This window comes from Mytilus galloprovincialis, chromosome 10 (genome assembly GCF_965363235.1).
Source record: "Mytilus galloprovincialis chromosome 10, xbMytGall1.hap1.1, whole genome shotgun sequence".
Lineage (NCBI taxonomy): Eukaryota > Metazoa > Mollusca > Bivalvia > Mytilida > Mytilidae > Mytilus > Mytilus galloprovincialis.
The window spans coordinates 60,276,978-60,303,101 of record NC_134847.1 but is presented as its reverse complement, the minus strand read 5'-3'; the positions used below and the strand labels follow the sequence as shown (position 1 = coordinate 60,303,101).

The window sequence follows — 26,124 nt, the reverse complement described above, 5'->3', positions numbered from 1 at the left end:
GTGTATATTTTTTCAAGGGAAATAACTCCTTATAAGGGTTAACAACAGAATGATTGTATATGTTTATTATCATTGCCATCTGGTCTTGTACATGTTGCCGTTTTCAAATCGATTCTATCTTGAATACTTTTTGAGAAAAATGTAAAAGAATGAAATTGCTTGAAGGGGACGTAACTCTCACAGAGAATGATGAAATCCGTAGCAGCCTCATATGGTAACACATCATGATGAGATCTAACTTTTGTCCAAATAAGGTCATGATATCTTTAAAAACAACGAGGGGGGGCCATGTCGAAAAAAACCAATAAAAGGGAGATAACTTCTTAAGGGGATGATGAAATCCTACACAGCCTCATCTGGTAATACTTCATGATGAGGTCTACCGATGGTCCATATTTGGTCTTGATAACTCCAATAGAAACGAGGGGAGGCCATGTCAAACAAATGCTGGATGAAAAAAAAAAAAAAAAAAAAAAAAAAAAAAAAAAAAAAAAAACAGGAGAAAAACAATAAGGTCTTTCCTCGCGGAGAGGAAAGACCTTAAAAACAATAAGGTCTTTCCTCGCGGAGAGGAAAGACCTTAACAATAAGGTCTTTCCTCGCGGAGAGGAAAGACCTTAACTAGTATCTCAATTGTTTGTAAAACAATTGAAAGGTCTTTCCTGTAAAAGTGATGTTTTCGTAATGTACCTTGTACGACCTTTCGTTTGATATACGACAAGCATACCTTCTGAAACTTTCCACTTTTAACACTTAATGACCTCATCCCCTACATTTTTGAGATCGGAATTATGATAAAAATAACATAGAGTAGATGAGCTTTGATTTGATATGCAACAATTCTATGTTCTAGAAAGTTTGATTTTTGCACTTAATAACCCTATCCAACTAATTTTTGGAGGTCGGGATTTGATATTTCCAATGTACACATCATGACCTTTCATTTAATATACAACAACCCTATCTTAAAAGAAAATTTATTTTTTGCACTCAATGACCCCATCCAACCCATTTTCGGGAGACGTCAATTTTAAATTTGAAATGTACGCTTTATGTTCTTTCATTTGATATGCGACAACCTTACCATCTGAGAAATTTGAATTTTTGCACTAAATGACCCAACCCGTCCTCCTGGGATGAAAAGGGGGTTTAAAATTTTCATTTTTAAGTAGAGTTTATTTAGACCTTCAATTTGATATATCAGATGATCCCATTTGATAAAGTGCAAAAAATGATGCAATATCAACTATATAAATAGAAGTTATGAAACTGCAAAACTTGAAAATTTCAAATTGAATTTTTGGCGTTTTTTTCCATGGAATGTTTTTGGTATTTGGTCAAACATAGAACTATGTTAACCTCTTCAATTTCTAAAACATTTTAAGAGGTATGCTCTTGTTGATTCAGAAATACATGCCTCCGCTCGTAAAACTTCAAACTGCATTATCTCTACAACGGCAATAGATATCTCAAATCTGTTAAATGATAAATGATCTACAGTTGAAGAACAACATTATAAAAAAAGAATTGGGACAATTTCAAAGTTCACTAAGGTCACAATTAATCATCAAATATATGATGCAATACCAAACTTAAGAACCGGAAGTCGTAGAGACATGCGACTAGCACCATTCAACTCAGAACCACTTGACCTTTCAAATATCACAAGGTCAAGGTCATAGTATACTGTGAAGGTCAAGGTGAAATTTCATCATGACCTGACATTGACCTCAAATTGAAGGTCTTGAATTACTGATCATCTTTGCAGTTTATAGTAGGTTGATATATGTTACCTTTAAAAAGATATAGACAAAATACTATACTTTAAAGAATCATCCCGTTGTAACTTTTGAACAGACAGTCGGCCCTTTATGGGCTTATAATATAAAATGTAGAGCTCGTCGAGAGGAACATTTTATACGCTGTATGTATGCAGCAAAGTCTTATCGTTTTCCTAATATGTAAGCTTGAAATTGCAGCGTAATTTTATTTTGCACTCTGTGACCTTTGACCTTGGTTGCATATTGAAGGTCACATGAATTAAAGATTATTGGTGAAGGTTCAAGGTCTCTATGACTTCCGGTTCTGAAAATAGAATTTTTCAAAAATTATTTATAATTTTTGAAGGGAAATAACTCATTATAAGGGTACTAAGTAACAAATTAATTGTTTATGTTTATAAACATTGCCATCTGTTCTTGTACATGCTGTCATTTTCAATTACATTCTATCTCTAATACTTTTTGAGAAAAATGCAAATATAAAAAATTGCTATAAGGGGATATAACTCTCAAAGGGGATGATGAAATCCTATGCCGCCTCATGTGGTAATACATCATGATGATATCTACCTATTGTCCATATAAGGTCATGATATCTTTTAAAACATTAAAGGGGGGCCATGTTGAAACAAATCAATAAAAGGGAGATAACTTCTAAAGGGGATGATGAAATCCTACAAAAGTTCATCTGGTAAAAGTTCATGATGAGGTCTATTGATGGTCCATATTTGGTCTTGATAACTTCAACAGATAGGGGAGGAGGCCCTGTCAAAAAAATGTTGGAAGAAAAAAAAGAAAAAGAAAAAAAAGAAAAAGAAAAAACATTAGAAAAACAATAAGGTCTTTCCTCACGGAGAGGAAAGACCTTAAAAACATTAGAAAAACAATAAGGTCTTTCCCATGTATGGGGAAAGACCTTAAAAAACATTAGAAAAACAATAAGGTCTTTCCTCACGGAGAGGAAAGACCTTAATTATCAAATATAGGGGTACAGCCGTCTATATTGTGTTACAATCTTAATTACTATAAAAACGAGTAAATAAGTCAACACAGATAAACATAAAGGCATATAGACAAAGCACATTAGCAAAACGCGAAAGACAAGGATACAAAAATGTACCGGTAAAAACACTATGACGGGATGTATAAGTACCGAGCCACGTCAATTGGATAGTACCCAATAAATGACTAAACAGTAAAAGTAATAAATTTCAAAGACAAATAAAAGAATACAATGGAACGTTTTTAAGACGATAAACAAAGTCAGTACCTAGAATTAAATATACTTCAAGACCATCGAGTATTATTTGTAAATTTGATATAATACGGAATATTTATCAACAAGTCTTTGATATCTTCCGATGAACTTTTTTTTAGAAAAAGAACGAAACGTTCTTTGGCATACAATTGGTTCATCAACGTTCTGCTCAGACACTAGTGACGTTTAACAAAATCTGAATACAATGGAGAAGCAGCTGCAAACTCTTGAATACCGAATAAGTTGGAAAATGTATATCTCATATGCATGTAAAGTTGGTTTATTGCTACTAAGGTGGTGAAATTTATATTTTCAAATATAAATCTCGTTTGTCATTGATTCGGGTACTGAGATGGCCGCTAAGGTCAAATTCAAAGTATAAATCAAAATTGAGGCAGAGGAAGCCGTGTATGTTGCTTCTTTAATTTCTAGTGCTGAAGGATGTAATAATGAAACCCAATTAACAAAGTTTGGATTGTTAACTCCTTTAGAATCTCATGTCGTAGAAAACTTTATAAGTTCACGTCTGACACATTAAACAGTTTACATATATACATCACTTTGCTTTATTATTGTAACTTACGAGTTTACAACGATTAAGGGTCTGACTGATTCGAAAAATCCATAAAATACTCAGTTTTAGAAAATATTGTTGTAAATGTTGGTTTAATTCAAAACAAAGAAAGAAAAAAGAATATGGTTGCATGGTAAATAAAGTCATTCGTACATGGCATTACACATTCAAAGCATGTTCAGGTAATGTGTTCCTGTTAAAAAATGTATACTCACATGTCGCCAATAGTACCAAATAGAGCAGATCCTACTAATGCTCCAGCAAATATCCCCATGCTAGCATGCGACTGGAGTATTTTTCTGTCACATACAAGGTCGAACTGTGAAGCATATAAATCATTAAATTGATATATTTGCTTCACTTAAATTGTTAGCACTAGGATATCTTTTTTATTTGATATTAAGTTTGACAACGTTGTTCAGTTAGTGTTTGTCCTGTTGGTAGCTACATTTAATTTATTTGACGGTTTACTAGTTTGAGTTTTTAATTAGTTCAACGATAAAGTGTCTGGATGTATACACAATGTCTGTGTCAATTTTACAGAAACTAAACTTCCATTTCATATAATGTCTTTCTTAGTTAATGATTACTGAACAAGTTGGCTTTAAAAATTATTGTTATATACATAATAAACAGCTGCGCCATGAGCGCATGATACGCCCGACGTCTTGTGTGGAAGTTTTATGCAATAATCATAAATAGTTTCGGAGGAAGTTGTAAGCAATAACAATTTATTGTTTTTGAGACACGGCGGGACATGTGAAACCCCCCCACCCTGTTTTTTTTTTTTTACAAATATCACTAAAATAAAATTTTGAATCAAACCAAAAAGTATACAGATCTTTAAATTAGTATAACAAAGAAGTGTGTACAGTTTCAAGCAATAATCATAAATTGTTTTTGAGATACGGCGCGACATGTAAAAAAAAAACCTCCCCTTTTTTACAAAATACTCAATAACTCAAAAATTAAATTTTGAGTCATCACCAAAAAGTATACAGATCTTTAGATTAATATAACAAAGAAGTGTGTAAAGTTTTAAGCAATAATCATAAATCGTTTTTGAGATACGGCACGACATGTAAAAAAACCCTCCCCCTTTTTTACAAAATACTCAATAACTCAAAAATTAAATTTTGAATCATCACCAAAAAGTATACAGATCTTTAGATTAATATAACAAAGAAGTGTGTAAAGTTTTAAGCAATAATCATAAATCGTTTTTGAGATACAGCGCAACATGTAAAAAAACCCTCCCCCTTTTTTACAAAATACTCAAAAACTCAAAAATGAAATTTTGAATCATCACCAAAAAGTATACAGATATTAAGATTAATATAACTAAGAAGTGTGTAAAGTTTTAAGCAATAATCAAGAAACGTTTTTGAGATACGGTGCGACATGTGAAAAAAAACACACCCCTGTTTTAGTTACAAAGTGCCTAACTCAAAAAGTTTAAATCTTATTTTCACCAAAAAGTATACAGATCATTTGACCATCATAAGAAACAACTATATTCAGTTTCATGAAATTTGGATAAGACGTTCTCAAGTTACGGAGCGACATGTTTACGCCGGACAGACGGACAGACGGACGGAAGGACACCGGACATTTGTATACCATAATACGTCCCGTCAAAATTTTGACGGGCGTATAAAAACTATGCACATTCATGGATCCACAATATGTCGATTCCTGCATGTATCTTTGCATTCAATTTGGCACAATTACATTAAAACACGACTTCTATCAAGTTTTTCTTTTAACTGCTTGTGCACTTTATTGTGGAAGTTCGTGTCATCATGAATAAAACATTTCATTTGGAAATGAAGGTTCATTTCCGAGTGGCGCGAGATTGCTGTAAGCCAATCAAAATAACCTATTATAAGAAACATACATGTCATGTAATTATTGTGTGTTAACTTTGCGATATACAGGCCAGATATGGGTGCTTGTGTGCACTCAATGTTTTCCCTTACCATGTGATGTGTCTGTACCAAGTCAGGTTATCCAGATCGTGTGTTGTTCTGTTTTGTTAGTCGTTGTTTTTATGTCTGTCATAGGTTTAGAGAGTTGGATATTGGTGGCTGATGATGTGCTGTCCAGTATATTTTGTGATGCCTTATCATCATATTTATGTATTTTTGGCTAGCTAGACACAATAAATTTTGGCAACTATTTTCCAAATTTGAAATTCTTCAATACTGGATTTGTATAAGACTGTACGGTGACCTATAACTGTTAATTTCTGTGTCATTTGATCTCTTGTGAAGAGTTGTCTCATTGGTAATCATACCACATCTTCTTATCTTTATATTTATTGTATTATAATACCCACCTCTGATACTAATGTAGACGTAAAAACAGATGTGTCGTATACCCAACTGTCACATTTCTTTGTTACATTTCCTGTAATGTTTACAACTATTGAACATTCCTCATCGAATAGCTTTGGTGCAGAATTGTTGGTGTATTCATCATGATGCTTATAAGAATCGTTTGCCAGGCCTAGAATTTTGCATCTGACGAGAAAGGAAAGTATAGAGTGTAATTAACCTTACAAATGTTAACATTGATACTCCTTCCGAATCAGTTAAAAGTCTTTCGGTGTTAATATGCTTTCTTAGAAATGGGGTAGTCTGATAGTTAGTAAAGTCAGTAAATATTTTGATATACATGCTTAAGTAAAATACTTGAGATATTCCTTAAGTACTAAACAGAATATTCCACACTAATTTAAGATTTTGAAAATAAACATTCGGTGACTTAAAGTTGTTAATCTCTGTGTCATTTGGTCTCTTGTGGAGAGTTATCTTATCATTGGCAATCATACCACATCTTTTTGTATTATCTGTCTAATTGCAAGAATGAGCACGTTTCGTAAACCTATAGATTGAAAACTTCACAAGATGCTGAAACGTAAAAATATAAAAGGCTAAAAAATTAGCTTCATTTTGAAATATTCCATTGATTTTAACATTTTAAAGCATTTCAGAGTTTCTATTTGTAGAAAACATCAAACCATATGTTCAGCATTTTTGAAGAAATTATGAGGGTCTGGATGGTTAATCTTCATTCCTGTATCCGTTTATCATTTATTCTGTGTTTCTCTATTCTTTGATTATTTTTGTCCATTATATTCTATTCTTTATATTTTGATCACCATTATTCTCTAATGTTTGGGGTTTTTTTTTGTGACATATTTTTTATTCTTTACTGTGTATACTGTTGGTCCCTTGTTATCTATTTTGTAAACGCCCTTCATATTTATGAGGATGTACAGGGTTAGAGTTTTAAAAATATTTTTACAATTCGCACATGATGGTTTATCAAAACTTTCTTTATAGTCAGCGGCAAGAAAGTTAACATTCAACCCTAAATTTTCATTTAATTTTGAGAGAATGATCCAATCATCTTTTTCTCCTTATATACATATTATACCAAGTTATTATTGAGTTATGCCGCTTTTTTTTTTCTCACGCTAGGAAATTGCTATACTACTGTTAAATATTGTTATGATTAATAATTTCAGCTAGATATTTTTGCACATTTCTAAAAAGAATGTTTGATATACTTTAAAAGGCAACAATACATGCGTCTCCATTACGTAATAGTGTCAATTGATAATTTTAATTCACATCTGTTAGTGTTTCTTGGACGAATAATAATTATACATAATTTACAATCTATCATTTTTGTTTTACATGAATTAAGAATAAAAAACGCCAATTAAGGAAAGATTGATATTTTCTTCAACTTGGGTCTTAATATGAAAGTGTACGGTTAGTTGATTTTTATTTTATGTCTTCCATGTTAAAATTAAAACTGAAAAGAAATAGCCAAAACCAATGTTGTTTGAATTTATAAAAAGCCATACATTTGAAATGTTATGAAAATAACTTAAAAGTTACATTGATAACTTATTCCTCGAACCCAACGTTCATGTTTTCTATTTCCATCCTTCACTACGCTTACACAAGTAATTCAAAGTTTCTGAATTTACTGTGACAAGTCTTAATAGGTACATATAAATAAACATCTTTCGCCCAATCTGTCTCGATCTGTCGAACGAACAAATTCTGTCATAAACATTATAATGTCAACTTTTTTGTATAACCTGTTTGACGATCTAGCTTATGCAAAGTACTTGAAGGTGGTAATCCCTTGACAGAATTGAGGGTTTGATAAAGTATGTGTATTTCAAAGGAAGTTGTCTAATACAGGCCAAACCATGTACATCTATAGAACAAAATAACTAGTATACCTATATAATCATATTAGCCTGAAAGTGTCTATAGCAACAATTAATATATTCCTATTTATATGTGTAATTCCCTTCGCCTAAAGTGGGAAAAAAACCAACAGAACATATGATCAAGTTCGCCCATATATTAAAAAGAATCTGTTATAATATGATCCTAGCTGTTTGCCTACAGTTAAAACGAATGTATACCCATGATCACATTCGCCTTTACAGTAAAAACAATCATGTTTGCAAACTATAAAAAAAACTGTATTCCATTGAAACTGCTCGTCTACATGCAGTAAAAAAAAGAGTATATACCAATAAACAAGTTCACCTAAAGAAAAAATGACATAAATCATACCCGGTTTGTTAGCATACAGTTAAAATATATATATACCTATGATCCTGTTCTCCAACTGTAAACACTGTTATGATAGTCATGATAGCACACCACATTGCTGGTATCACTACCAGTAAATATAAACGTTTCTGGTACATCCCAAAACCACCAAGTAGTTCAATGACATCGTCAAACTTCAACTTTTGTTTCATTTTGTTCTTCTATAATAGTCACAATCGTTTTGGTGAAATCTTTCTTTGGGAGAACTTCTCACGTGTAATCCAGCTACTTTATTACAGTCCCAGATGTGAAGTTATGGCGCATGAAACAAACCTTCACTAAAAATGGATAATTTTCCTTCTTTAAATATTGTATAATAAGACTGTCTGAAGATGTATACTCAAGGATTTTGACCTGGTTTATCTTATCTTTGACCATAAGAGTTTGGTCAATACTATCAAAATGTCTCACAGGAAATGCAAAGATAACTTTAGTATAATGACCTGTATGTAGATATAGGATAGTTTCATTATTATGAATTTTGAAAGGCTATTGAATTTAAACATTAAGTTCTAAAATAAATGTTTGCAGATCCTTCAAATTTACTACACTGATCATAAAACAAGTTTTAAATGCATAAAACGTTAAAGCAAAGTAAGTTAAACGGTTTTAATAATTCTTCATAATAAACAAAATTTCTCGATAACGAAAAAAATTGTGGAAGAATTAAAATGTACTTTTAAACTGTCGTTGGAAATTTTATGTTTTATCAACACTACAAACAATAGAAGTCATTCACTGTGTTTATAGAAGACCATCGGTTTATGATAAGATAAATACTAGTATAATTATCTAAGACTTTCAGGTTTCGGTGACCGTGCTCCTGTTTATATGTCAGGGGAAGTGGCATATTGCCATTATTTTGAAAATGTTACTGGAAAATGACCGGTATAGCGATTTTGTCGTAGATTACTTTATAAATAGATTTATATTATACATGTATGTCCTAAAATTAGTTGCCACCACAGTGCATTTTACTTATATTTTATACGTCCTTTTATTGACTACCAGTTGCCTTCTAATGCTAGAAAAATAAAGTTAAGATACTACTATACTAAGTAGTTTTCGCATTAACGAGAAACGTGAAAAATACACAAAACTATACAGTGTCAAAATTACTGAGCAGCACAACATGTTTGAACAGAATACTAGAAGTATGCAATACAGCGATTATTTCTGTTTATTAATTTGTTCTTTGTTTGAAATTGTGGAGTTCAAAAACAAATATTTCGATTGTACTTTTATATATTTTATACATCCGTTCTAGGTTTATAGAGAGACAAAGAAAAGCAAGATAAATTATGAAATTATAGAAGACAGAACGTTTCATTGAATTTGTTTCATTTTTCATTTAATTGTGCACATTGCTTTGAAAGAAAAATATATACACGAAGGTTGCAAGATTGATCACTTTTCGCACCTCAATATTTACATTTATATACATGGAACAATTTTCTTTTTAAAATCAAAGTATCCTGTTTTGAATATGCATACGATCTGTTTTCGTCCTCAAATGTCACTTAGCAGGGCATATGCACCTGTTCTTTGACTTTTAAAAATAAACACAAAATATTAAACATAATAAAGCAAGTAAAATATATGAATGCAGTTGCCCTTGACAAGAATGATAATGCGGCGCAAGGAATCAAAATGATCATGCGTTGAACATCCTCTCTAACACCCTTTCCTCGAACTTTTATAATAAGTATTTTATGTAAATATCTTGCAAAGTACATTCCCAGTTGACGGGAGGTCTTTTTTATACTTTGTTTCCATAGAGATCTGTTTTCAGTACGTATGCATTTTTTTTTTTAAGTTTTCGCTGCTTTGATGCGAGAACATTTTTGTTCATGTTGGTACTCGTTTGCTTCTAGTATTTCGTTTTGCACAATATGCAGTTTCATCCTATCATGTCCAAAGTTACCAGTATTCATTTTCAGTTCTTAATCGGCTAAGTTTTTTTTATTTTCATCTTCAAAATTCTGCTGCACTCTTAAGAATATACTGATCGTCCCTTAATGCAATATCGCCGCAATGCAAATTAGTCGAGTTTATCCAAAATACTGTCATATAATTCGTCAACCCCTCAGTTGTCCCATTTTCTGTCATCTAAAGTCTTTAAAATTTTAATAATTTAAATGGCATTATAAATTTTGAACGATATTGTAAACATTTCTGTCTCAAACAGGTGAAGGAATCGTTATCTTATTAACTAGTTCACCAGTAGACCAATTTTATCACCTGAAGAAAATACATAACCCTCAAAATCCTAACTACTTAACCTAACATATATGTTAGTAAAAGAGGGGTGAAAGATACCAGAGTAACAGTCAAACTCATAGATCGAAAATAGTAAGATATTATAACAGAGATGTCGACATAACTTTGACGGCAAATCAGGTTCGATTCAGTTGCCATTAGTATTTATACATCCTAACAATTATCATAATGTTATTAATAACCGGATTAATTGAAAGTGAGTGATATGTGAAGTATTTGTATTCCACTACAACTTGGTTCGTTAGATGAATGCAACTAGGTATACTAGTACTAAATGGGTTTTGATATCGAAAACGGTTTAATTACCTGTTTGGAAACGTTCCCATAGAAAAGTAAACGATAACACTACAGGTTTATTTTCAACAACATACGGTATTCTGGGTTTATGCCCTTCTTGCTTTTCAAAAATGTGTGAATTTAGAACTTTAAAACGGAAAAAAAACAGGTTCTGCATTAAGACAATAAGGGTCCTTATGTTATACACAACATATCCAAAACCGGATCCCTCCATTTTCGACATGCCAATTTTCCGTTACATGCATATGAATACAAATATCGAGGTCCAAAAGTTACTTATATTTCAATCCCCATGTATATATCTTGCTTTCCGTATTCTTCTTTATATGAAGTGTTGATATTTGAACAATTTTACAATTTTCATCATTCTGCCTCTTATTTTACTGATTTCTCAGAGAGTCTCTATTTATCAGAGATGGATTTTAGAGGGAAAGGGTGCCCTCCCCCTACACATTTGTTAACAAAAAAAGGTTGATTACCAAGTATAGGGAATCACTGATGTATGACTGGAGCAGGCCTCCGTCTAAGGCAGTCAGTGGGCCACCCTTATGTAAAATCTTAGGAACCGCCAACGTCAATCTAGAATGGTTGTTGAAAATTCAATTCAACAATCGAAAATATTAATGTGTGTACTTATACACTACCAATAATTTACCCATACTTTTTTGGTACATTTCTACCCTCGTGCATATCAGTACTGTAAGGAAAGACTGAAAACTTATAATGTTATACTTTCAATGAAATCAGTACTGATTTTGTCAGTACTGTTTCAGTACTGATTTTGACAGTACTGTTTTAGTACTGATTTTGACAGTACTGTTTCAGTACTGATTTTGTCAGTACTGTTTCAGTACTGATTTTGACAGTACTGTTTCAGTACTGATTTTGACAGTACTGTTTTAGTACTGATTTTGACAGTACGGTTTCAGTACTGATTTTGACTGTACTGTTTTAGTACTGATTTTGTCAGTACTGTTTCAGTACTGATGTTGACAGTACTGTTTTTGACAGTACTGATTTCGTCAGTAATGATTCAGTACTGATTTAGTTAGTAGTGTTTCGTTACTAATTTCTTCAGTACTGTTTCATTATAACACTTTTTAAATTAGACTGTATCTGTATAGTGATGCCTAGTTGTTTTGTATATTTGGGGTGGGTTAATTGTTCTCTTTGACACTTACCCCATTTCCATTCTTTTTCTATATCGTGACATGTTAATGTTTTCGTTATGGTTTTTTTTTTATTTCTCTGATTTTTGTTGTCCTGAAGTGGTTCAGCTTTAGATCCAGCTCTTCGACAGTTACTTTAGCTCTTCTTTTTTTTTTTTAAATATTCTGGCTTTATGTCACATTTATTGTCAGAATTGCATCTTGTGTGGTCTACAAGGTTTATGTTTTTAATACTCATTAATACTTCTATTTGACAATACCATATTACATGTATTTATATCTTGCTTGAGTCAAATCAGAACATATTGAACATTGGAACTCGATATATTACTTTTGAGAAGATGGGTGGATGGATTGATGTTATGTGATCCAGTGGCAACTAAGTGCAGGAACAGGACATGATACTCAGATATAAATACAATGTAATTAACATATTTTGTACAGAACTAGACCAATAATACACTTAGCTCCTTTTTAACATGCTAGTTCACCACAAGGAGAGAATCTGCTATAAGACATGTCCCCCTACATGAACAGGTACCTTCAGACTGAACAGTGTATGTTTTTCTCCTTTTACTGTGAGCTGAGCGAATATTCAGAATACGACCACTTTTTTTAGTCTAACTTCTCATAAATAAATTTCCAATCATATGTTCATTGTAAGATTTTTAATGGTTAAATACATTTATTGACAGATTTCTTTTTTTTTTGTATACATTAATCATGCTGCAATTTCATTCACTTGTAATGAGTGTATTGTGAATAGTAACTTAGATACATGTATGCATAACTCTTGTACTCTTTCCTATAAAACTGCAAAGCGTATTTTACGAAAACAATATATGAAATTTGGTGTTAAAATATTTAGGCATCCCGTTAACGGGGAGTTGAAAGGGTAAGAACTACATTACTCAGTATAGCATGTTCACATGAGGACTGATGACTTTCAGAAACTCTTGGTTTGTAGTTTCTCAGAAATCTCTGATTGATTTGAATCTTACAGACATACAAACAAAGGTACATTTTGTAAAATAAGCATAAAAATTTAAAGAAAGATTTCCAACAGACTGATTAATGTCTGACGGAGGCCATTTGGTACATAATTAACCTTTTTGATTTTTGAACATATATGGTTTGCTTTTCAAAATTAATTTTTATTGACTGAATAAAACAAGCTGACGAACTCAAATTTTTGTTCTATCTTCTTATCAACTGCAATAACTTCCATCGAAATACAATAAACAGTAATCTTAAGAATGAACAGCATTAAAAAGTAAAAAAATGTGTTTTTCTCTCTCTCAATTTAATGTTTTTTTAAAATAACTGTTTCATAATTCTGCTTCAATGTTATTTTCCACTGCTCTTCCTATGCATGTGATATATATCTTTGCCAACTTGTTTCTGGAAAGGAAAAAGTGGATTATAACATTTATCATTTTGTTAAAGTCCAATAATAAGATTAAACATAGGTCAACCATGACATAATGTGAATCAGTGTACATGCATTGCTAAAGGTGGTATAACGTTAATTATACAAGGTTTATATTATACAGGGAGAAAAATGAAAGAAAAAAAAATGGAACAATGTTTGATTTACCTACTTGAAAACTGTCCTTGAAGTCATTAAACTTTCGAGTCAGTTATATACTCAAACTCCAAAATCAACAAATCAACCAATCAAAATGCTGGATTTCAATTTTCGACCACGATTTTTTTTTCTCCGGGCACTGAGAAAATTTTGTATGACTTCAGGGCCTGATCTTATACGATTTGGAGAAGAATTTTAGCGTCCCAAGTCTGGGTTCATGGCAAATGTCCATGTTTTCAATACGGGCTGCACTTTTAATATTTTTTATTTGTTTTGTTATAAATTAGGTCGTTAATTTTTCTGAATTAAATTGTTTCATATATTGTTTATGTCATGGTCTTTTGTAGCCGACAATCAGTATGGCTTTTCTCATTGTTGAAGTCTGTACAGTTGTATATTATTGTTCACATTCACATCGTCTCAAATTTGGTGGATAGTTGTCTCAGTGACAATCCTACAACTTTTTATCATTTTATACATATGCAATAGTTTAAAAATTAAACAAAAGTATTCTTTTTGTGAATTTTTTCATTATTAGTACCAGTGGAAATTCTCATTATAATAAATTACTATCTTTTAAATCTGTTATTCGGTTACAGAGAAGGAGATCTTTGTTTATATTTCCTTTAGGTTCCTAAGTTCAACTATGTCCTGCTGTAACACTCTGATATCTTTGGATCGGCAACAAAACACATATGTATTAATATAATCTGATTATTCGAGCACAATATCAATGCAATCTGTGAAACATTTAAATGAGAAGTTGTGTGTACGGATATGTACTTCCCGTAGACTTCTTTGTTAACTTTAATGATATCTTTCAATTGTTGAAGAATTGTATTTCTACTCTTTATTTTTTTGAACTTGCTCGTTGTTGGTTTGTTGTCATATGAACACACTACAACATTTCATGATATTAAAAAAATATATAATAAAATTATAGGAATAACTGCAAATACTTACTTTAAAAAAATCATAATTGAGTGTAAAACTATATATATACCTACCTTTCAAATTATTTCAATGTTCTACTGTCACCTTTCATACCAGTTCTATCTCTATCTCATATTTTATCTGTTCATGACAATTTTTAGTCGTTGATCTAAAACTTTATTTTCCTCATAGACTTAGTCTTTGTGTTCTGGTGGGATCCATTTTTAGATACCTATAACAATAGATCATGCTGCATCAAATACTTTGCATGCATTTATAAGAAGTTGTTTTTCCCAACATGCATGTTATGGTATTAATTATGGACGTAACACTTTGTAAATTGTCCTTTGAAAAAATACATCATGAGATAAAGATTGTATCGATGATTTACAAAATTCTGTAAAGTGGTTCAGGAGTTATTGATGACACTTACGTGGGACATAAGGACAAGATATGTTCCATATGTGAACACATTCTCACTAAGAAAATGTCACCAGAAGTGCAAGTCAGTCATCACAACGGATAATGTTTATGTGATACAGTAAAACCATTGGTAGTAAAATTGTGCGGGATGTTTAATTTTCAAAAAATGTAAGATTGGTCACCTTTAACCGGATGCCTCATGTAGCATGTATAAAAAGAGAGTGCCATGATCTCTGCAGGTTAATAACTATTGCAACAACTCTTTGAGAAGCAGTCGGTGGCCTTTTGTCTGAATATGCAGCAGGGCAAATTCCTGTCCACCTTCAATATGCTTTCGTTGTCCAGTGGCAGTCCAAGTTTCATTGACCTTCTTTCACCCCAGATGACATCTTTTACAGGACTAACCTATTGTACTTATTTAACAATTGTTTTGAACATGCATGTAATATTTGCCACTAGACATTAAGCAAATTTTTAATACATGTACTCTAATATGTTATTATTTTAAGGAATCTCAGTAGGATAATTTTAAACTATGGGGATTATCCTCTTAAAATATAAATATTATTCTTTTCTAGATTTAGACATTTCAATTTCAAACAGGAAACTTCACACTAAAATTTACGACAAAAGAGACGATTTTTCATTTCCTATTGTTAATTTTCCTTTTTTAGACGGCGATGTGCCTTTGGCTCCATCATACGGTGTTTATATATCGCAACTCGTTCGGTTTGCCCGTGTGTGTTCTGATGTCATAGATTTTAACGAACGTAATCAATGCATCACTGGTAAATTGTTGTGTCAGGGATTTCGATACCATAAATTACTTAAAACTTTTACTAAATTCTTTCATAGATACAAAGATTTGATTAGTAAGTTTGGCTATACCTGTAGAAAGCTTATTAAAAATGGTATTTCACATCCTAAATTTTATGGTAATATTGTACTTAAAGCGAGGAAATCACTATGTGATCCTTGTAAACTCATCGAACCTTTAAACAAACTTATAAGTAAGGGTTATCGTACCGATATTGTAATAAGATCTCTGAATATAGTTCACATTGGCACTAATATTGATATTGTCACTAGCAAATTAAAACATAACTAAATTTCATTATCTTTTGAGGCGAGATGTATAGAGACACAGACACGTTAACTTTTATTTCTATAGAAGTCGCTCTTCACTATACTACTACCTGTCGATACATTTATTTTTGGCATTGCACAAGTCATGTCTTCTTTGACTATTAATGACGTTAAAATACTAAATCCCTGTGATGTGTTTTAGTCGATTTTAGTCTCTGATGCATGATTTTTTATTATTAATTGGTTTTGGCTTTTAACTAGCTGTCAGTAACTGCGAGTACTCTCAAATCGTATTTTCTTGTTAATTCGACCTGTTGATACTGTTTATAATGCTTTTTTGTCATTTTTTATTTATACGGATCTTGTCTGTACACCAGCTTTGATTATTTGTAATATCTTCACTTATTCTTACAACATTTGTATAAACTTCAAGATTATAAAAAAACCGGTTTTTTTCTAAAGTGAACATTGATTGGTTAAATATTTCTCAGTCATGTCCTGTTTTTGAATTTGTTTGTTAGCTTTTTGGTCTTGAATGTTTGTCTCTAATATTTAATTAACTGTGCATTTGTATTCAGATATCGCAGATCAAATTTATTCGTTCATTGTTTAATCATACGTTTTTTGATTGAGTTAAGTCTGCCAATTGATATTTTATCGTATGTTTTTCTTTGTTGTGATGTTATGCTATTGTTTCAGAAAAAGGGAGAAGGTTTGGATCCATTAAAACGTTTAATCCCGCTGCAAATGTTTGTACCTGTCCTAAGTCAGGAATCTGATGTACAGTAGTTGTCGTTTGTTTATGTAATATATACGTGTTTCTCGTTTCTCGTTTTGTTTATATAGATTAGACCGTTGGTTTTCCCGTTTGAATGGTTTTACACTAGTAATTTTGGGGCCCTTTATAGCTTGTTGTTCGGTGTGAGCTAAGGCTCCGTGTTGAAGGCCGTACTTTAACCTATAATGGTTTACTTTTTAAATTGTTATTTGTATGGAGAGTTGTCTCATTGGCACTCACACCACATCTTCCTATATCTATATACAAAGTATTGCTCAATAATTATGTGTCGGATTACTAGTATTCGTGTGTCGGTCCAATGGGTCGTCGGACTAATAGGGCGTCAGGCTATTGGGGTGTCGGACCAATATGGTGTCCGAACAGAAAGATTTAAAAGGCAAAAAAAAAAAAAAATGTGCAACTTATAAAAGGGTCTGGTCTGGAAGTGGTTTCTTCATTTCTGTATTCTGTAATATTCTATATATCGTTTTTCACTTTTTATTATTAATTTTGCCTGTTATTCTCTTTTCTTCATATTCAAGCACCACACTATTATCGATTCTTCATTGCTTCTGTCTACTTTATAACAACAATGGGAATAATATGAAAGCCAGCCAAATAGGACATTGGAAAATTTTCTGTTTTCTGTTTCTTGGTTTATTCTTGCTTGTCGTTGGAGGCAAACTTTGTCTTTCTGTCTCTTTAGTTTGTGTGTATTATTATACATTAAACGAATGTAACACAGATTTGCCATCTTTAAACAAATTTGTTGAACATTGCGTCTGTTATTTAATCTCTTTTTTACAGAAGGAAAAAAACTAAGATTAAATATAATCAACAGAAGTATAAAAAAAACTATGAACCAAGTCTTTGAAGTTAGATGCATGATTTTTGTTATTAGTTGTTAGTGGCTTTGAACTAGCTGTCAGTAACTCCAAGTAGTCTCAGATCTGTGTTTAGTGACTTTTTTGTTGAGTAACGGTAACGTCCATTATGTTTTTGTTACTGAGATGTATTTGCATTCATGTTATTTAAAGTTAAATAAGCCTTTTTCAACTGATTTTTATAGTTTGTTGTTATGTAGTACTGTCACAACTCTGTTCCAGGTTTAGGGGGAAGACCCTAGCATGTTTAACCTCACCACATTCTGTATATGTTCCTGTCCGAAGTCAGGAGCCTGTAATTGAGTGGTTGTTGTTTGTTGGTGTGTTACATATTCATTGTTCGTTCATTTTTGTACATGAATAAGAACGTTAGTTTTCTTGTTTGAATTCCTTGACATTTGTCATTTTGGTGCCTTTTTTAGCTGACTATGCGATATGGCTTTGCTCATTATTGATGGCCGTATGGTGACCTATATTTGTTAATTTCTGGTCATCTGATCTGTTGTGGAGAGTTGTGATTATTCCGCTCATTTTGGGTGCCATGATTGGCAAATAAAATATATGTTGTTGCTGTTGTTGTTGTGTCGTTGGCAATAATACGGCATCTTTTTTTTTTATAAAATATATATATATATATATATATATATGTTAATCAAATGTTCTGTTCCCTTATGAACCACATAAATTTGAACTAGATTCTTGAAGGGAAAGACATTGTTTCTGTATAAATGTCAACAGAATATAGAATGTTGTGTGAACAGAATACAGAATCAACATTCTGTATTCTGTTGACACAGTATACAGAATGTTGATTCCGGCAAAATATATGATCTGACAGGATGCTCACGGAATAAAACTTGTGATGGAAGAAGACATTTACATTTGACTTGTAAAACATACATGAACAATAGCAATCCGTAGATGATTCGAAAAGGATCCGCCATCTCTGACTTGTCGTAACAATCGTCTCTTTCTGTAACTTTAAGAATTTCTGCAAGTGGCTGGTAAACCGATATTTTCTCTGCTGTATTTCTGTATCCTATCCTTCCCGGCTGATCTACTGCATTTTGTCTCAAATTTTGCCGTTGATGTTATTATCGTAATCACAAAAGCGCGTCAATATGAAACATACAATTGCCTATTGTAAAACGTTTATGTGATTGGATTTACACATGACGTCATTCATTGTTTACAAACGTTATTTTTGCACTCGCACTGACATTTCAACAGTTCAACAGTTCAAACTTCTTCTGGATTGAATACCACAATGGGATTGAAGGTAGATCAAGGTATAGTAGTAAATTGAATATTTTAAAACTGAGAAAAGTGTAGCATAGCTAATTCAAAAATATTACGTTAGTTAAAAAAGCAGAATACGCGTTACACAGTGGCGGACCCCTGGGGTTCCGGGGGTGGGAACACCAAATTATTTTGGACGTTCAATGCATTATTCTATATAATACTACTTAAAATATTTTATTTCCCCCATTTTTTCGCTATAATTATGAAATCTTTAGGCGACTGAGTTGGAACCCCCCTCAGTTTTCCTTTTATCCCGAGTGTTTGGAACAAAAGGCACTTGTTTCTATTCATACGAAGGTCGACTATGGATAGTCGACCTTCGTATGGTTAGAAACAAGTGCCTGTGTTTGGAACCCTCTTTTAAAACAATGGGTGGATCCGCCTCTGGTTACAGAACTTTCTGTAAATGTCAAAATAGGTATAAAATCGCGGGTTGTTTTGGATATATACATATTATTACTTCTTTGCCAAACCTTATTAAATAGATTATAGTATTAATATTTGTCAAATTGATATTTGTGAAATGATCAGCATGACTTTCTAAATATATGATTGGATAAAGGGAGGTGCGGTACATCCCTCGGCGCAAGAAGGGGGAGGGGTCCGAAGGTTGGACCCTTTTTTAACGATAAATGCATAAATTTGAAAAGGGAAATCTATTTGGAAACCCTATCTCCAGATTTGGAACCCCCTTTTAAAAATGTGTTTCCTCTTTTGACAGGATTTTTTTATAGGGCCCAATGCTTCATTTAATTTGGGAAACATTTTAATATATAAGTCCTAGGTGCCTACAAAATTATTTCATCTCGCCACATTGACTGCTGTGTTTGTTGCTGTTCAGTTGTTGCTGCATATATGTATATTTTTATATATAAGTGATCTCGTTTGAAAAGATTTAACAACAACATTTCTGTTACTTCTGGGTTTTTTAAATATTTTTTAGCATACTATGCGATCTGGGCAACGCGATATATGGGTTTGCTCATTGTGCATTTGATGTGGTAAAAATCAGGGGCGGATCCCGGATTTTTGAAAGGGGGGCGAAGATATTAAATTTTGTCGAGCGGAGCGAGTCGGAAATTTTTTGGGACCTTTTTTGGGCTAAAAAAAAACATAAAATAAGTGTTATATGCACTATTTAAACGGTTCCTGGCTTGGGGCATGCATATTTTATAGTTGCTGTAAAGTGTAAGGGTTGGACATTTTTTATGCTGTATTTTCCCTATTAATTGTCTATCATAAAATGATAGTATTGATCCAAAGCTATGTACTGATATATTTGATGTAGGACTTGTCAGTAAAAAATAGACATGTAAATTAGATGAAATTTACAATACGACCGACACGAGTTAAAAAAGACAAACAAGCAGTTTTTATCAAAATGTTTGATTGATATGTTTCACCCAACATAACTTAGGGAACCGAAGTAAGGGGTTCCAAATCCACCAAAGACTACGAAAGTGTCTGAAATGACAACGAAGTTATGAATGACGGTCAACAAATGGAGACATAAAAGTCACACCCAGTAGGCAGGTTGCATGCAGTCTGGTCTTGAAAAAAGTATTCAATATATATAAGTCCGGCAAAACAGACATTCCAGTCAGACATGCAAACCCCGGCCACAAAAAAATACGCCCGTTTTTATTCATCATGTTCATTTCATGCTAAATATTTTTGTTGGAAATTTTAGTTTTTAATAGCAAAAAAGTGGACAAGACTATTGTTTTCAATCCAGATACGGCCAAAAATTTGTTTAAGGCTAAAATCAGAGTCATTTTTTTTTCTCTCAAATATCTCAGACTGCCTCCTCAAATCAAATGGTTCGTACCTGAGACTTGAAATCTTTCTAGAGATTATACTGACTGGGGATCATTATTCAATTTGTTAAACATGTTTTCGTAGGTAAATAATATTGTGGAACTTTTTTTTCATTAAGGTGTAATAGTCTATAGAGTATTTACCATTACTTTCTGTTTAGTGGAATAGTGAAATAGAAGTCAATACGTTCTTGCTCAATCCTGTGTCGCTTTGAAGGTTTCCTGATTGTCATGACAACCTCAGCCTAAGCAATGTGTATTACTGTAATTTGAATTTCAAAATGACCGAGTGCCGTTTTTTCAACGCACTGGTCAACTCCACCATAGCAAATCACATGACTTTGACAATCAGTAAATACCGGCCAGCGAAAAATGTCTTTATAACTAAAGAATTGTCGTATAAAAATGAAATACTCGGGAAATGGCAAAGTTCACGAAGTCTAGTCTGATTAATCATTTTACAAAAAAAAAAAAAAAAAAAAAAGTTCGAGCAAAGGGGGGACGGGGCGTACGCCACTGAAAATCATTCAACAGTCTTCCTATTTTGATATTGTAAATAAAGATGTCTGTGAAATATTTAAATTTCTATTTTATTTTGGTACTGGCTATGGTTACATTGAAATGTAACAGTCGTAAAAAAGTTATTGTTACAATGAAGTTTAGGCTATATCGCCGGAATGCAGACCTAGGGTTGACTAAGGAACTACATAGAATACTTAGGAGTGTAACAATGATATTTATGTCTACGGTTACATTGTGTTATTGTTACGTAAATGCACTCAAATGAAAAATTATTTTTTACAATATTTTATACATTTTTTTAATTTTAATTTGATTGTCAGTGTACACACTACCAGTATGTTGTTTCAGTCCGATGCATTTTTGGCCCGGTGTAACCACTCTCAGAGGCGGATCCAGAAATTTACATAAGTGGGGGCCCACTGACTGACCTAAGAGGGGGCCGGCTCCAGTCACGCTTCAATGATTCCCCTATATAAGCAACCAAATTTTTTTCCAAAAGGGGGGGGGGGGTCCCCTGCCCCCCTAAATCCACCTTTGACTCTAGGCAGCCCTCACAAACGAGTAATTGGTGTCACTGGATGGGTTGGGTGGCTCAGTGTTGTATTAATATATAAGACGATGTGGTATAACTGCCAATGAGAAAAGTCTCCTGTTCATATAAGTCGTAATTTGTAGAAGTAAACCATTATAGATCAAAGTACGGTCTTCAACACCGTGCCTGCATGCGCTCTCACCGAACAGCAAGGTGTAAAGGACCCCAAAAGTGACTAGTGTAAAACCATTCAAACTTGAAAACCAACTACTGAATACCAAACTCCTGACTTAAGACAATAACCTTTTTTGTATTGTTACAATCTCAAAAACGTGTCCGATAATTTAAGAATGTGTCCGGTTAAAAACGCCAGAATATTTCAAAACTCATATACCCCCAATGATACTCTGTAAAGTAAAAACGCAATTCAATATTAATGGTGTGGGATACGATAGAACCCGTATTGTTCGGTTGGATTGTAAATGATTAGAAAAAAAAGTCAAAGCAGGTGCCAAAAAAAAATCTGGAGGAAAGGTTTAGTAATCCGTACAGACAAATGTACAAGGTATGCTACACTGTGCACGCTTTCTTCTGCTTGCAGACACAGACTATAGGTCTGGTTTAAAAAAAAAAATTGCACAATAAAAAGTTATTTTTATTTGAAGCGCTTTAATTTATGATTTTCTTTATCAATATGATTATTATTATTATAAAGTTCAGACAGAGGTACTTCACAATTTAGAAAACTAATACATGATGTACATTTTATATTGTATTTTCTTCCCGGTGCTTGGCCACGTTTACTGTATGTCATTGATAAACATTAGTTTGTTCAGCATAGGTAATTCATAACAAGCATAACTGCAGGCTAAGTTTACAACACATAATTAACTATTGATTACTTAATGTCCAGTGGCAAATATGTCATGCGTATTTAAAACCCATTAACATTGCATTTAATAAGTTTTGTAAAGTTTAAATCATCGTTTATAAATAGTAAGTAAATTCTATTGTTTTAATATTATCCGGTGATGCCTATCAATGTCATTTTACAAAATGTATGTCTGTGAGGGTACTGCTCGACCGGCGTCCAGCAGAAGTGGTTTTGTCAGTGCAATTTGACATGTTTATCAAATCATTGACGTCACATTGACGCGTTTTTGAGGACTCGGACACGTTTCAGTGTGCTACCATAGATAGATGTATAACATCTCTGGCTAGGTGCTACATATATGACTATGTACGATAAATTTTCAATTAAATTAAATTTCCACTTCAATCTATTAAACATTAATGTACTTTTGTATAAAGTAGTTAGTATATATTTAAATGTCTTTCGTCGTTGTTTCACGGATCTTATTATAAAGAGCACATAAATAGACCGATGGTTAAAGCTACACGTGTATGAAATACTTGCCACTGGCAAACACCAATACTTTGATGATGATGAATTAAATTATCATATTTTCCTTTTTTTTTTTATTTAGAAACAAATTTCAACTTTGATTGATTATAATATTATAAATACATGTAGTATCAGAAGTCCAGTCCATTAGTGATTACTGGACTTATGGTAGTATATAAAGTAATAAGTAAATTTTGATGTCATACCATTCCCTTTCATAATTGTGCATTCTTTTTATTTTTACATAACACAGAAATGAGGAAAGTTTTAACATAAGATAATTTATTGTAGCCTAGACCTGTTGGTGACCTTCTGCTGTTGTTTTTTATTTGGTCGGGTTGTTGTCTCTTTGACACATTCCCCATATCCATTCTCAATTTTATTATTTATAAATTCATTACATTTTCTTTCCTCAGAATGATTAACAGCAATGGAGACAGGAGCAGACATGGGAATGTTCGATGTGAAAATTGAAGACCTATAAACAAAATGATGTATCTAGAAAATATGGCACTCATCAGAAAAAAAACCCAACTTTAATCATGAACCATTGAATTCTGAGTTTCGTACAAATACCAAAACATTAAAGGTGGATGCTTATAATGAGCTCATATTAGAACTAAAGTGTCCTCTTGAATTACCACTGTACATGTAAAAAGACACATCATATCCGGGACTGAATTGAGGAAAAGAGCCAGGAAACTGACATTCAACAAAGCATTCCAAAGAAGAGATGGCATAGGGGGAGAGCAATGAAACATGATACATGCAAAATTAATTGTTTCTTTGATTGTTTTATTTATGAGCTTTAAAGGGTCATAAAATAACCAAGGGGCATGAAAATGACAGAGATTTTTGCCACAAACTTCACATGTTGGTATGACATCGAATGTTTTATTATATATTAAAAAATGGTTATGATAAATAAAAGAAATTCCAGTTATGATTAAAAATAAGGTAATCGAGACATTGTTTTGTGTTGATTATAACGCATTGCCTAACATAGTAACATATAACTGCATTAATTACAACATATTTTAAGCAATAGCAAAATACCAAAAAATGAACAGTATTGAAGATTCTAATCTTGTTTGATATATATATAAATTATGCGCTATTATACAATTGATACTGTAAAATATCAGCCTCGAACCACAGTGTAAATCTGCCTGATGTCGAGTGCGTATTATTTTTATAAACACTGAAAGACAGTCACAATCAAAATTAAGAAGTAAGCAAAGAATCACAAAACGAAAGGGCATTTACAACAACACATTGAAAAATACATATAAAAAAACAACACGAACTGCATTAAAAACCGGGAGTGAATTCAGGTGCTCCTAATGCGTATTATTTTTATAAACACTAAAAGACAGTCACAACCAAAATCAAGAACTTGAAGAAGTAAGCAAAGAATCACAAAACAAAAGGGCATTTACAACAACACTTTGAAAAATACATAAAAGACAACACGAACTCCATTAAAAACCGGGAGTGAATTCAGGTGCTCCTAATGGGTAAAATCCGATAAATTGCTTATCTTGCTTCATTTCTGTTGTTTTCTCCTTCGCTTTAATAGTATTTCGATAGACGAGAGTAAGCTTGATAATTTTCCTTGGTCATGTTTCCGTCGCTAAAAAAATTCTGCGCATCAGGGTGATGTATAGTATAAGAGAAAAACGTAACCAGCTAAAAAAGGATAATAATATTGTCACAGAATTATCAAACCTATATTTGGATACCAATTGTACTGAGATGCACATTGTAAAAACTTCTCTAATGATAAACACTTAATCAGAGATATCTACAAAAGATACAAAATATGCCACAAATTATTATATAGCATACTATACTTACCGAGTTTAAAAGTTTTCAGTTCCAAATATTTTTTGAAACAATACACATTCAAGTTAAAAAGATTAACAACACCAAATCTACTGAAACAGTACTGAAAATAACAATACCGAAATAGTACTGTCAACATCAGTACTGAAACAGTACTGACAAAATCAGAACTGAAACAGTACTGACAAAATTAGTACTGAAACAGTACTGACAAAATCAGTACTGAAACAGTACTGACAAAATCAGTACTGAAACAGTACTGACAAAATTAGTACTGAAACCGTACTGTCAAAATCAGTACTGAAACAGTACTGATAAAATCAGTACTGAAACAGTACTGTCAAAATCAGTACTAAAACAGTACTGTCAAAATCAGTACTGAAACAGTACTGTCAAAATCAGTACTAAAACAGTACTGACAAAATCAGTACTGATTTCATTGAAAGTATAACATTATAAGTTTTCAGTCTTTCCTAACAGTACTGATATGCACGAGGGTAGAAATGTACCAAAAAAGTATGGGTAAATTATTGGTAGTGTATTTTATAACGTCATACCAAAAATTAAATAAATAAACAAAAATCCTACCTTTCTTTGTCTGTATGTTGTCCTAAAGCGTACTCTACTAGAGTAAAAAAAGTGTTGGTGTACTTCAAAGCTCTTTAGAACAGTGAACTAGGATAAAGAGATAAGAGGGGAATAGAGAAAAAACAATCAACATCGCGGGAAAAACTTCATGCTTAAGACGAAGTGCTATTCGTCAGTGTCACAAGAAATTAGAAATGAGAGGCAAAAATGTATAAATAGGTTGTTAACACGGTTAGGGATATCATATACGAAGTTTGCTTACAGATGCGGCTTACATGTAACAGATAGTTGGCATAAAAACGATATGCAAGAGGTGACTATGATATAACAGGATTTATCATATACGAAGTAGTAAATACAAGTAAATTGTATGTGTAATACAATCAAGGGCAAACGTCGATAGGTCATTGTTATAT

At 32.5% G+C, this 26,124-nt stretch overlaps 1 protein-coding gene across 2 annotated transcripts in view; it reads right to left on the bottom strand.

Moving 5' to 3' along the window:
- Positions 1 to 25,864, bottom strand: part of LOC143048013 (organic cation transporter protein-like) — a 68,149-nt gene extending 42,285 nt beyond the window's left edge. The window contains exons 1-4 of one of the 2 annotated variants that reach the window (XM_076221432.1): positions 25,709 to 25,864; positions 8,257 to 8,532; positions 5,952 to 6,135; positions 3,829 to 3,932 (exon numbers count right to left, since the gene is read on the bottom strand). In XM_076221432.1, coding sequence (XP_076077547.1) covers positions 3,829 to 3,932; positions 5,952 to 6,135; positions 8,257 to 8,411 — 443 coding nt within the window. In that variant the 5' untranslated portion in view covers positions 8,412 to 8,532; positions 25,709 to 25,864. Of the gene's footprint in view, positions 1 to 3,828; positions 3,933 to 5,951; positions 6,136 to 8,256; positions 8,621 to 25,708 lie in introns of those variants that run through there. The other variant, XM_076221431.1, reaches the window with a different exon arrangement.
- Between the last annotated feature and the right edge of the window lie 260 nt (positions 25,865 to 26,124).